The sequence below is a fragment of the Pyrus communis genome, chromosome 13, assembly GCF_963583255.1.
Source record: "Pyrus communis chromosome 13, drPyrComm1.1, whole genome shotgun sequence".
In the NCBI taxonomy this organism is placed as follows: Eukaryota; Viridiplantae; Streptophyta; class Magnoliopsida; order Rosales; family Rosaceae; genus Pyrus; species Pyrus communis.
Genome location: NC_084815.1, coordinates 2,233,196 through 2,245,847, shown reverse-complemented (window position 1 = coordinate 2,245,847; position 12,652 = coordinate 2,233,196). Strand labels below are relative to the sequence as shown.

Here is a 12,652-nt window from a genome sequence, read left to right as displayed (position 1 = left end):
ATAGGGAGCAAAATACAATCCTGTAAATTGTATTTCTATATTTTGCATTCACTGCTAAAGAGAGAATTCGAGAAGAGAGGAAGAGGAAGAGATTGGTGGCACCAGCGGTGATCGTGAAATCCTGGACGGCGTGGAAGGAGATAACGAAATCAAAGTAAAAGCGAAAAGAAAAAGGAAATAAAAAAAACTTGCAAAGAAAGGCAAATGTGGTTGAACAAAACAGCATTGATGGAATAAAAATTAAACAGATGTAGGTTTTTTCTGCCTCTAATATACATCCCTATATATATCGAGCTACACTGCTAAATCCAAAGACTGGATTTATTGGTACACTGACTGCACCAGGAATAAACAATACACCCCAACTTCCACTACATTCTGCTACATATATTCCTCAAAAGCAAGAAAAAGTGTATAATAATGATACAAATACAAACTTCATTTCATGCAGGTAATTGAGCGATGATGATCACGCCACATTTAGTTCAGTTGTGTAAGCGGAGAGCGAGGTATAAGCGACGGTTTCAACTCCTTCACATTCAATGACTCATAGGAATGGTTTTCCCGAAACTCCTCAACAAGAGCTTCCATAGGCATGGCTCGAAGTGACTCAATGGTGCCCTTGCTTGGCACTTCCGGCTCAGACTTTTCCGGTGTAGATCCACTAGGTTCATAGTCCTACATAAATCAAAACAGAAATCATGATTCGTGAACTGATATCGGTACAAAAGGAGGAGAATGTGTTCAAGCACTAAGTATGTCCGCTTCTGAAGATAGTCATGACTGATGAGTGCACCATAATAAGTTGTGTGGAAAAAAGCTCACCAAATAATGGTTCTGGAAGGTATCCCGTGCTGTCTCCTCAATTGATACAGCTTTCCCAGAGTGGTCCTCCCGCAAAGTCTCCAGGGTATTTGAATGAGCCTTGATAGTCTCCAAGATTTTAGATATAGATTCCTGCTCCTGCTCATGCATACCTGTAGGCAATTTTGATAAAATCTTATGCTTAGGGAATCCGCATGGATCTTAAACAACCAAAACCAGCTGAAACACGGATACAAAACCACTATACCGCACATATTCAGATCTCTAATGTTTAACCTTTGCCTACATTTCATTATAGCACTCCAATTTCATTTTTCAAATTCAAATGCTTGAAACAGTGATTCAGTTGGATGTTATCTGTCTAACAACCAGTTTCGAAATGAAAAGTTTTTGATGTGCATACTACAGCATGTACTTGCTTACCAATTAAATCATGCTCACATTTCATATGCACAATAAAAAATTTATTGCTTTAACTCATCACTGCTAGAGTGAGATTCAGAATATATGGACAATCACCGGTAGAGATATATTAGAATAACACAACAAAAAACTTACAATCAACATGCTGAAGGACATCCTCACTATTCTTTGCCACATCTTGCTCAACTGCAACCCTCACTGAATTGATCTCAACATCATGCTGCTCGTTACTATCAGAAGCAATCCTGCATCAAGATATTTCTAAAGGATTAATCTACAGTTTTAAAAGAACTGCAAACATCTCCCCAGTACATACTTTTGTAAAGAACACTAAAGTGTTTGCCCACACGAAACTTAGGCAAAAGAAACAAAATTCCTAATGAACCTGATAAGTGACGCCATAGCCGAAACATGTTTATTTCCCATATCATTCACAGACTCCTGTGTCTTTTTCCAGTGCTCCAATGCTGAATCAGCAGTACATGCACTAGAAAAATAAAATAACAGAACAAACATCAGCATTCAAGAAAAAAAGAATATGGATCAAGCCTCGGCATGAAACATGATAGACCAACTTACCTTTTTTGTAGAAGAACCTCCATGCGACAATGCTTGGCAGCAGAATAGTCAGCACCATCCTTAGCATCATTTTCTGCTTGCATTGAAAATTCCAGCCATTTTCTTTTCGCTTCTGTGGTAATACCCTCCATGGAGGAAACATGACTGTCCATGAAAGACTTGTCTGCAATAGCACTTTCTTTGAAACCAACAAGCTTGGCATCCACCTGTCAGTTCAACAGTCATTTGTTTCAGAATTAGATTGAACAAAAATCTCAATTTGGAGAAAATTATAATATATCAATAACAGAAACAAACCATCTCTTTCTGACGGCACATGTGAGTGGAGACTAAACTAGAGATATCAGCAATAAGCTTCTCTGCCTCAGATTTTGATTGCTCCTGTGACACACGTCCACTTGGGATCTCAGAAATTTTGTAGAAGAAATATATCAATGCAGATTTATCTGTGCAGGAATTGTGTATACCTCATAAGCCTTCTGAAATTCAGCAATGCTATTTAGTGTAATATCATTGGTCTGTCCCACATGATCTTCAAGCCTCTTTGATTCTTCCAAAAGCTTATGTAGGAATCCTTGAGAGTACTCAGAAATGTCTTGTGTTTGCTTAATAGTTGAATTGAATCTCTGTTATACAGAAAAAAAAAAGTTGGCAAGAAACCAAATAAGATGTTGAAAAGCAAAGTTACCTTTTCTCTATGCTATGCAAAATAATTGATGCTCTAAAAACTTAATTTTCATAGATTAAATTATAGAACTTTCAAAGCCACCAAAATTTGAATGTAATAAGGTAGATGTCAGACCTGTTTCAATTCCTTAGCAAAAGCTGTCATTTCACCCTGCTGTGTTGAGAGACTGCTCTGAAGATCCTCAAATATTGTAGCTGCTTCACCAGCCTCTGAAGCTAGAAACTGAATCCAAGAAAATAAATATATAAAGTTGGTATAAACAGTTAGCAATAACAGAAATCTTCATGGTACAAAACTGAAAAGTGCAACAAGGAAACTCCATTATTGCTACCTACTTCTTCAACAGACTGCACATTAGAAGAAGCCAAAGATGAAATTTCCTCTAGACCAGCATTAGAGCTCGCCTTGTGCAAACGCACAACATTTTGCACTGCCTCAATATGAGAAAGATACAAAGCCCTTGAAGATGTCAATTTATTCTTCATGTCCATAATCGCCTAAAATCAGGAAGTCCAAAAGGCAGGATAACATCATTGAAAAAGGATCCAAACATAGATGAACCTCAGTAAAGGGAAAAGCAAGGAAAAGTGTCAAATGATACCTTAACGTGTGCACTTAAAAAAGAATGACAGAGGTTCTCAACACACTGAAGGTGTTCATTCTGATGAGACATCGATGTTGCCACCATCTTGCAAAGAGAACCAACTTGTTTGGCAAGATCTTCCTGGTAATTATTCACTACCAACCTATTATCAGCACTCAGCTTGTCCTCTCTACCTGCATAGTATCACATCATGAATAAAAAACTTAGTAAAGTTGTTTGACAACTAAAACAATGTCAAAGTTAATTGGTTGTTGAAGGTTACAAACCAATTTTTTGAAACAAGGATGCATTATCATGAAGTGCTTTCTCCAAGTCAGATTGCAAATTGCATGCTTCCTGAGCCAGAGCATTTTCTGCCATGCGTTCAACAATATCAAAACAAACACATATGCAAAAACAACCAAGTTCCAGAAGTCAAGGATTCAGACAGACCAGCTTTCTTCTGCTCAGAAATGATAAAATCCCTCTCCTTCAAAGCATATCGGCATTTCATCAATTCTTCCTCAGTGGTAGAGAGTAACTTAGTGGTATGGTTCAAAGTTTTCTGCAACATTGGTTTAGAATGAGTTTTTTTTAGCAAAAAACGTCCATACCCGAAATACCATAAAAATGAGTATATGAAGATAGCTCACCTCAGTTGAGTCAAGCTTGGTACTCAAATCATAACACTGTCGAACCTGGAGATTATATTTATTTTGCAACTCCTCAAATTGCTGTTTGTAACATTCCACATAAAAACTGAAGTTAGTTATCGCATAAAACCAGAAATGATATATATATTAAAAAAAAAAAAAATCATATGAACAAACCTTCTGATGGTTTTCTAGCATAACCCCCATGCTCTCAATCTGGTCAGCCATGGACTTCACACAAGAAAAACAGGCATAATTATATAGCAAAACAAAATTAACAAGACCCATAATCAGCTAATCAAGAAAGGTACAATGGGAATGTCTTTCAAAATATATAGAATGAGGTGTTTTTGTAAAGCCATAATAGCTGCCCACCACAAACAAAGAATGGAGGAAGAAAAGTTAAGTTTCTCAAAGCCAAAAGGTAATGAAGTGCGGCCTTCAAGAAAGTGGCAAACACATTGTCTTCATAGAAATGGAATCAGAAGTACAACAATACCTCAAAAAAGCTATCAAACAGATACAGACACACAAATAATATCACTAAGAAGCTAAAGGAAAATAAGGAAAATATTATACCTTCCTTTCACTTTCTTCCTGATAGTATCGCTCCTTTGGGATATAAACACCATTCTTCTCACGTGCAGCATACACCTCTGAACCAAATCAAAATATTAGAAACAAACACCAAATGAGGTTAGAGAGACAACTTTTACTTAACTGGAATGCGAAGTGTCTAACCTGCCTTAAGCCGTTCAATTTCACCATAGAGATCCTTGATAAGAGTTGATTTCATCATTTTTTGATTCACCTACAATTGATTGAAAAAACGTTCATCATCAATTTATGAAACATTATAAAATACATAAGGTTTCAACACTAACACATATCACATACGACAATACCATTGTGCAATTAAACACAAAATAATGAAAATTACAAACATGAAATGTGAGGCTTGTAGGCCCATCAAAACTATAGTCTTCACAGAAGAAAGGCAGATTACTTGTCAAACCAACAGTAATCACTCCTATTTGTAACTATGTACAAATTTACTGAGAAGACGAATTCATTATTGTATTGCTTCCAAAAACAAAAGAACCTATAGTCTTCTATGAGCCAATGACAAACTTCCCTTAGGCCATTGTTGTAGATTTGATGGGGGGGAAAAAAAAACACACACACACATTGTAGAAACATATCAGATAAAGATACTATTGGTATCAATATAGAATAACAAACCTCAGGCTTATTTTTTATATTTTTCGCCCTGTGTGCATAATCCAGTGTACTCAAAGTTTCCTCAAGACAGTGCACAGCAGGAGAAACTGTAGCTATGATGCAGGTCTTTGTTCTTCCTCCAAGTGAATCCCGAAGTAACCGTGTTAGCTTACTATCCCTGATTTCAAATATGACTCTATTATTAGAATTGGAAAGAACAAGGAGTATAGGCATAGAGGTAACAGCAAACAAGCACTAAGCAAACCTGTATGGGATATGCCCAAGATGTTCCACCAGGGCATTGATTACTCGCCCTAAAGTCAGTAAACTTTTGTTGATTTCTCCGGCTTCCCTTGCGCGACCCTAATAATTGTGAGAGCGCAAAATTAATTTAAAAGAGCAATTCCTATCACTACAAACAAACTTGAACAGTCAAACTAAATTGCACCTCTCGTGCACCCGAACGGGAGATATTTTCTGAGCCGGCCAAATCAACCAGATTCAACTTTCCACATTTGATCAATTCTTCACCTTCTGGGGTTGCTTCCTTAATGTGTATGGTGATGGAAAAGAGAGAATGTGACCGACTGAAATTGAAAAAGTAAAATACCATGAATAAAAGTTGTCACTGAACATGAAGCCAGTAAAGAAGTATTTGCATTACCTTGACTGCTTGTTCAATAAAGTTTCCGCAGTACGACGTTTAGAAGACCCTCTTTCAAGTAGAGTGAAAATCTCATTCGCGCTCGTCACAATTTCCTCCTCCAAACCTCTTACAAGAACTCCACCTTTCCCATCCTCCATTAGAGGCAACTGCTTTTTCTGCTTATCTTCCAAAGAAGCTCTAGAAAGTTCCTCTGGAGCAAGAAGATCAGTAATCTCTTCGTTGTAAAGCTCTAAGAAAGTGACTTTCACACTGTACTCTGCATTCTGGCCCTCAAGGGTATCGAAAATCTGCTGGACAGCCCTTGGAATAACTCCAGCCCCGGGAGGCAATTCTCCATTAGGTCCAGTCTGTTTAAATATCCCATGACATCAACAGATTTAAATGACAAACACCTGGACAACATCACCACAAAACTGATTACGAGACCGAAACACCATACCTTTGCCCTTTTGCATTCACCCTCCATTGTGTATGTCTTACCTGTACCCGTTTGCCCATACGCAAAAATGGTACAGTTGAAGCCTTCCAAAACTTCGTGCACTATTGGAATCACAGCTTGCTCATAAAGATCTCTTTGCTCAGCATTAGGACCAAAAACCTACCAGTAAAAGCCACAAAAATGTAAATTTTGAGCATATCATACCCATTTCAAAATTTCGAAAACCCAAAAATATCAAGATTAAAAAAAACAATACTTGGGTTGAAGAAAAAGACCTTATCGAAAGTGAAAACCCTATCGATGTGCTTGCCGGCAATGTTCTGAGACACTGCAACTTCTCTCTGGTACTCATTGCAAGTAATAACCTGCGGGGCATTGCTCCGCAACTCATCCTCACTAAACGGCCTAAATCAACAATTTAATTAACAAATTAACAAAATCGCTAAGCAATTAGGGATTTCAAAAATTCAAAATGTTGCCGCATAGCTCAGTAACAATTTTCAAAAACCCTAACCCTAGAGAGAAATGGAGTGCGGGAAATGGTAAATACCTGCAACGGAGAAGGACCTGGACGTTGACGCCCTTCTCTTTCTCATGGCGGCCGGACATTCTGATGCGGTGGCGAGAAGGGGACGGAGACTCGCACGCACCTATGATGGGATCTCTTGTAGTAGATCGGGATCCCTAAATACTTCTCTCTCTCCCCTCTCTCTCTCTCTACTGGTCTCAAATGGGAGGAGAGCGGGATGAGAGTGAGATTTGAAATTTCGAGGGGCGGTTTCTCTCTCTAATTATATCTACGGCTCCACTTCAAAGTTCAGAGAATGTAAGATCGGACGGTGACGAGTTGTTCGATTTCAATTTGAATTTCGGTCGGGCCGAGTGGACTGTATTACCCTTCCTATTTACCTCAAATAACAGGTTGACCTGGCACTTTCTGTTTTTGGGCTCTGGCGGTGGCGCAGTATTTCAGGTGGTATGGGCCGTACAGGTGGTCGGCCTTTGACATGGCAGAACATTCCAAGTTTTGCAGGAAGATTAATAACCATGATCTTCTTTTTTTGGTACAAATCTGTGTGTGTTTTTTTGTTCTTAGAAAAATCAGTCATCAGGAGTAGCTGAATTATCTTCCCGACCTTTGAAATAGTAGATTATCATAACAAAGTCATCAGCTAACCTCTTTTTTAAAATGAATTATAGATTTATTTTGAGTTGTACAATTACTTTTTTATGGAAGCACTCTAGACCAATTGAGATCATAAAATTTGAGTAATTTGTATTTATACAAGCAATATTGAAAGAGAGGTAGTCGTACTTGGCACTTCGAGTGCAAGAAAGAATGTTAATATAACCAAATGAGTTATAAACTTGTTCAAATTTTGTTGCCGATGAATTGGATCGTATAGGTTTATCATGCTATTTGAGTTCAATATTTTCTGAGTAAGTTCCTTCAACTCGTCGATGTCTTCTAGTTGCTGATATAGCAGGAGCTTGGCCTCATGACATCCTAATGTATTTTTTTTTTTATGAGCCTTAAGCCCCTTTTCTTTTTTCTGTTTTTTTTTTTTTTTTGAGCAAACGATATTATCTATACTATGAGGGTGGAAAAGTGGGCTAAGCCTTACAATGAGCTAGCAATAATATGGTTCAAATTCACCTTTCCCGAAAATCAAACCTAAAACCTCTCACTTACAAGTGAAAATGAATACGAAGTGGCTTAAGCCCTTTTGTCAACCAAGAAATAGATAAATAACTACAAATGAAAATGAATACTAAGTGGCTTAAGCCCTTTTGTCAACCAAGAAATAGATAAATAACTTGCTACTCTAATAAATTTCTTAAGGAGATGAGAGTTGGAGGATATGAATTGCCAAGTTCTGAAATTTCAAACTCGGGATGTGCTATTTTAACCATTATTGATGTCAATACGCGTACACCCTGGATTTTGAAGTATACATGTATCTAATTAAGACCAAACATCAACCCTATAATTTGACTTTTGAATCATTCAACAAAACTTGTTCCAAATGAGATATAAATGCAGTATGTGCATATTCAAAAGGGTTCATTTTTGCTCACTACTCTCAAGTAGTGGAATTTTTTTTTATTATGTTGGGAACACGATCTAATATATCAAGTATAATAACACAATTGGTTAAAAACTTGAAAAAAAAAAAACAAATCCAACCAATTGTATATGACACTTAGTATACTGAATCGTGTTTCTGACACACTGAAAATTTTCCTTAGAAGGGACTCCATATGTCATGTAATCACAATTTCGATACCAAATACATTGAATAACCGACCATTTGGTTGGAGTCGTCAACTTTCAGGAGGGCACCAAATTTTACTATAGTAGTGGGGTACATAAAGAGCAACTTATAAGAAACGAGCTCATCGTAATCGTGACTTCCCAATGCATTTTTATGTAGAAAACAACTTGTACGTAACATGACCATGCATTATTGGACCGTTACATTATGTGACTAAATTTTATCTAGCAATCTTTTAATTATTAACAATCTAAGTGAAAATTGGTTACCACTAGAACAAATATTCATTGAGAAACACAACATTAACTGACACCAAATGTAGCCCATCTCATTACTACATTTTGCGCATGGCTCAATCAATGGGAAATATTTTTATTCACCACCCTTAAGTGATGATGATGTTCATTATCTTACTTATCACAGTTAGATGAGTTTGAATTTTGAGATCTATGGATAGACACAAATCTTAAAAGTTAAAGTCATTCAATGATAATAAGTAGGGTGGTGAGTATTGCCAACACTTGAAGAAAATTTTCAATTCGCCGAAAACAACGGCCCGGTACACATTGTCAAAATATACTAGTTGGAAATTTTTTTTTTATCAATTTTCCAACCACTTGTATTGTGACGCTTGTTGTACCAAACTGTGCTTCCGGTACACTAAAAAATCTATCCCTTCTGGACTATAACCGATCGAAATCCTATCAAAATGTTGAAAACTTCAAACCATGGAACTTTGACTCTGCGTCCGGTCACTAACAAGTCGAAGTCCATACTCAAAAGCATTTTTGGCCTTGATGAATCACCCTCCATCACCGTGATTGATGCATGCAATCAGCTAACTTGATTTCATTTTAGTGTAGTTTTAAAGAGGAATAATGTTAGGGAAATTAAATTTGCAGACCAAATTTTGAAAACTAAAGGATATAAAAGTTGATGATTGGTTTATTATTTAAACGTTGATAAACGTACTTATTTCTATTTGTAACATATCATTTAGTTTGCAAATTTTATCTACAAATTTTATCTTTTTAGCATTACTCTTTAAAAGGGTAATGATAGGGAGATTAAATCTATAGACTTAATTTACAAACTAAATGATGTGTCACCTATAGGAATGAGCACGTTTATCAACGTTTAAATAATAATCACATCATTAACTTGTATATCATTTGGTTTACACAATTTTGTCTACAAACTTTATCTTCCTAGCATACCCAACTTAAAATAATAATACCACATATAATAGTATCACTTATAATAATAATAAAATTATTATTATTGTGTCACGGACAAAGAAAAGTGGTTTTACGTCGTCATCCCGTGACAAAGCGAAAAATAGGGACTTTCGAAGTTAGTCAAGTTTCTCTATGGAAGAATTCAAAACTTAGAGAAAGACAAATGTGGAAATTTTGGGGAAGAATTAGACTATTCACTTGACTGCCCCATCTAAGACGGCAATGACTTGAGTGCTTCCTATATACGACACTCTTACGAAGAAAATGACAATGTCCAAATCTTCCCATGATATGATATACTTGTAAACCAATTCTTCTAGCTCTCCTACTACTTCCCCCTCTTCATACCATGTTTCATCTTGATCAGTGTCAAAACAGCCCTAAAAATCACCTCTATCGAACCCACCATGTTCGTAGCAGCGCCAATCGTGATAGCGCAGAAGAAAACGATTTTGATTTTTGGAAACAAGCACATACCGATGAAGACTTTGGCTGTTACTCACCGGTAACATGGGAAACTAACACTTTGAGATCAAACATGAAAGACGACGAGTCTTCTCCTTTGCTCCCATACAACCATCATTATAGCATTCCTTGTCCAACGCCGTCAAGAGAAGCAATAATTCTTCAAAGTAGGAAGGACCTTATGGAAATGATCGAAGACGTACCCGAGTCATGTTACGAAATTTCTCTAAAAGATTTTCTCGATGAGCAACAAAGTTCGCAGGGAGTTAAAGAAGAAACCGATGTCCAAGAAACGAGTTTTGATTTTCAAGTTGAACCCCAAGTCAGGAAGCAAAAGAGAAAAAAGCAGAAAAGCTATAACACGACGCGCCAGATATCAAGGTCTTCAAGCATGGAGAGTGAAATTTTCTTGATTAAGGTGTTCTTTCCAACTTTTCTAGGTTCAAAGAAGAAAAAAAAGGCACCTGAGAATCGCTCGAAAGTTTCCCCAAGGCCGTCGGCTGGGGGACCTGAGAACCACAATGATTGGTCTAAGATCCGTAAGTTTTTCCTAAATAAAAAGAGTGGCACAAGTTGCAGTAGCGGGAGTACTAGTAGTAGCAGCAACGGCAGCACAAGAAGGTATCTAATTATTTTTTTTTATGAACTTCCATCATTACATTTTATTGTCCATTGGCACACCATGTTTGTTTTTGTCTGTTGATTTCCCTTACTCCATACGATCTAAAAGTAAAAAAATAAGCGGAGGTTGTGCACAACTCGGAGTTCAGTGTTTTATTCATTCAATCTGATCAACAAAATACGACTTAGGGATTCTGTTACATGCAGGTCTGTGACATGCAGGTCTTCCGGTAGCAATATCTTAACTGGTTGCTGGTTCTTCTGCAGCAAGAAAAGCAAAAGCAAGAGACAAAGGGGATTAGTTATGTGAAGATTAATTATGCTAGCTAGAAAAATCTACTAATTTCACCTACTAAGGTATCGTAGTGTTAGAATAATATTGTAAATTTTACAAGAAGTCAAAACCATGTGGCTGAGAAGTGAGTCCAAGTCATTAAATTCTCGAACAATTCAATTAAGATGTATAAATATAAGTTGTGTACTCATATGATAGTGTGTGTTCAAGTTAAAAAAACCAGTTTCATTTTAATTATATTTTATTGCAAGTGATTCAAAGCTATATATCTGTCAACATTCACTTTGAGATTTACATTTGTTTCGCAAGTAATTTAGAGCTTACACTTATTAATTTTTTGTCCCTTCGGAACATCGGATAAAATTCGTATGATACTTTTTAACTTTTCAAATATAATTTCTTTTGAACTATGTGCACAAGCCTACTCGGGTAAAACTTTTGTCACGTCCATTAGTGTCAAGTATTTTATCGCCAAATGCGCCGAAGCTGGAAACCCGAGGGACATTTCTGGTATGACATACACTACACCAAATCTTTTGCACATGAGAGACATCATATCAACACAGCAGCAGAAGGAGGCTACCTACAATATCTAAATGACCCGGTCCCATTCTTGTCAAGTCGTTATTTTGAGAGAGACTTTTTTTTATCCAAAAGCTAAATTACATTGTCAAATGTTTTGGGCTAAAGAACGATGAGCCATACATTGTACGTGTGTGTCGTATATATCAAGGCGAAGATCTTGAAAAAGATTGGTGTGGGCCAACCCATAAGTTTAGGACTGATTTGGTATTAATGTGCTATGAAAAAAAACTACTTCTGTTGTGCTGTGAGAATAAGCAGCTGTGAAATAAAGCAGCAGAGTGTTTGATAAACATTTTTGTAAAAGTACTTTCAAAAAAAAAAAAACAGTATTATAGTGTTTGGTAAACTTTTATGCAAAACAGATGTGAAAAAAAAGCTAGTTTTTCAAAACTGGGTTTTGCATCTTCTTGTTTTGGCTTTTTTTCACCCAAAACTGTAAAAAAAACTGAAGCTGAATGTTTACCAAACACAAAAACAGCTCCCAACTTTTTTTTATACCAATTTTTTTTCAGAATCATCTCAGTATCAAATCAAACCTTAATCATTCACTTCTGTAGGGATGGGCATTTGGGCAAAATATGTGGGTTCGGACCAACCATACCCATTAAATAATACTTAACATTTTGTAATTCATTGTGCTAACTGGGTACCCACAACTCAGTGGGTTGGATTTGGTTCACCTATCTAATGAGAGGGGATGGATGCCCATTAACCATGATAACGATGTAGAGTAACATTTACCTGCAAAACGTAGACCCCTCAATGCAACATGGAATGATATGAAAAGAATCGGGATGACTCGGCGTCGTATCATTGTCATGGGATGATACAGTGACAATGTACTTGTGATATTTAAGTTGTTATCTTAAGTTTTGATTGGATAACATATATAATTTGGGGTGTGATATTCACACTCCTAACTACTTTTCTCACACCCTTCCTATTTTTTAATATTTAATTGGTATTCTACAATTTAATCTTCCATACATACCCTTTCTACTTTTTAACATTTGGAATTTTAGAATACTTTTGTTATTTTATTTTAAACATTTTTTTTTAAAACACACAAGCATATATGCCCATTTGTAACTCTT

At 36.5% G+C, this 12,652-nt stretch overlaps 1 protein-coding gene across 1 annotated transcript; it reads right to left on the bottom strand.

Moving 5' to 3' along the window:
- Positions 1 to 213: 213 nt before the first annotated feature.
- Positions 214 to 6,864, bottom strand: LOC137713452 (kinesin-like protein KIN-5C). The gene is made up of 23 exons (XM_068452747.1): positions 6,629 to 6,864; positions 6,354 to 6,483; positions 6,079 to 6,237; positions 5,637 to 5,986; positions 5,421 to 5,559; positions 5,238 to 5,335; positions 4,994 to 5,150; positions 4,493 to 4,562; positions 4,331 to 4,407; positions 3,929 to 3,982; positions 3,752 to 3,832; positions 3,552 to 3,663; positions 3,386 to 3,472; positions 3,117 to 3,292; positions 2,851 to 3,012; positions 2,630 to 2,737; positions 2,295 to 2,453; positions 2,125 to 2,208; positions 1,828 to 2,033; positions 1,634 to 1,735; positions 1,384 to 1,493; positions 826 to 977; positions 214 to 678 (listed from the first exon to the last, which is right to left on the bottom strand). Exons 1-23 carry the CDS (start codon positions 6,685 to 6,687, stop codon positions 481 to 483), a joined length of 3,030 nt encoding a protein of 1,009 aa, XP_068308848.1. The 5' UTR covers positions 6,688 to 6,864; the 3' UTR covers positions 214 to 480.
- Positions 6,865 to 12,652: the final 5,788 nt, after the last annotated feature.

Bases quoted from the DNA above. Each gene is read 5' to 3' on its own strand.
- LOC137713452 (XM_068452747.1), bottom strand. From the start codon at position 6,687: ATGTCCGGCCGCCATGAGAAAGAGAAGGGCGTCAACGTCCAGGTCCTT. The intron at 3,473-3,551 runs GTCTGTCTGAAT...AACGCATGGCAG, and splicing joins TTCTGAGCAGAAGAAAGCTG to AAAATGCTCTGGCTCAGGAA. The intron at 978-1,383 runs GTAAGTTTTTTG...AATTGCCTACAG, and splicing joins TGTCCTTCAGCATGTTGATT to GTATGCATGAGCAGGAGCAG.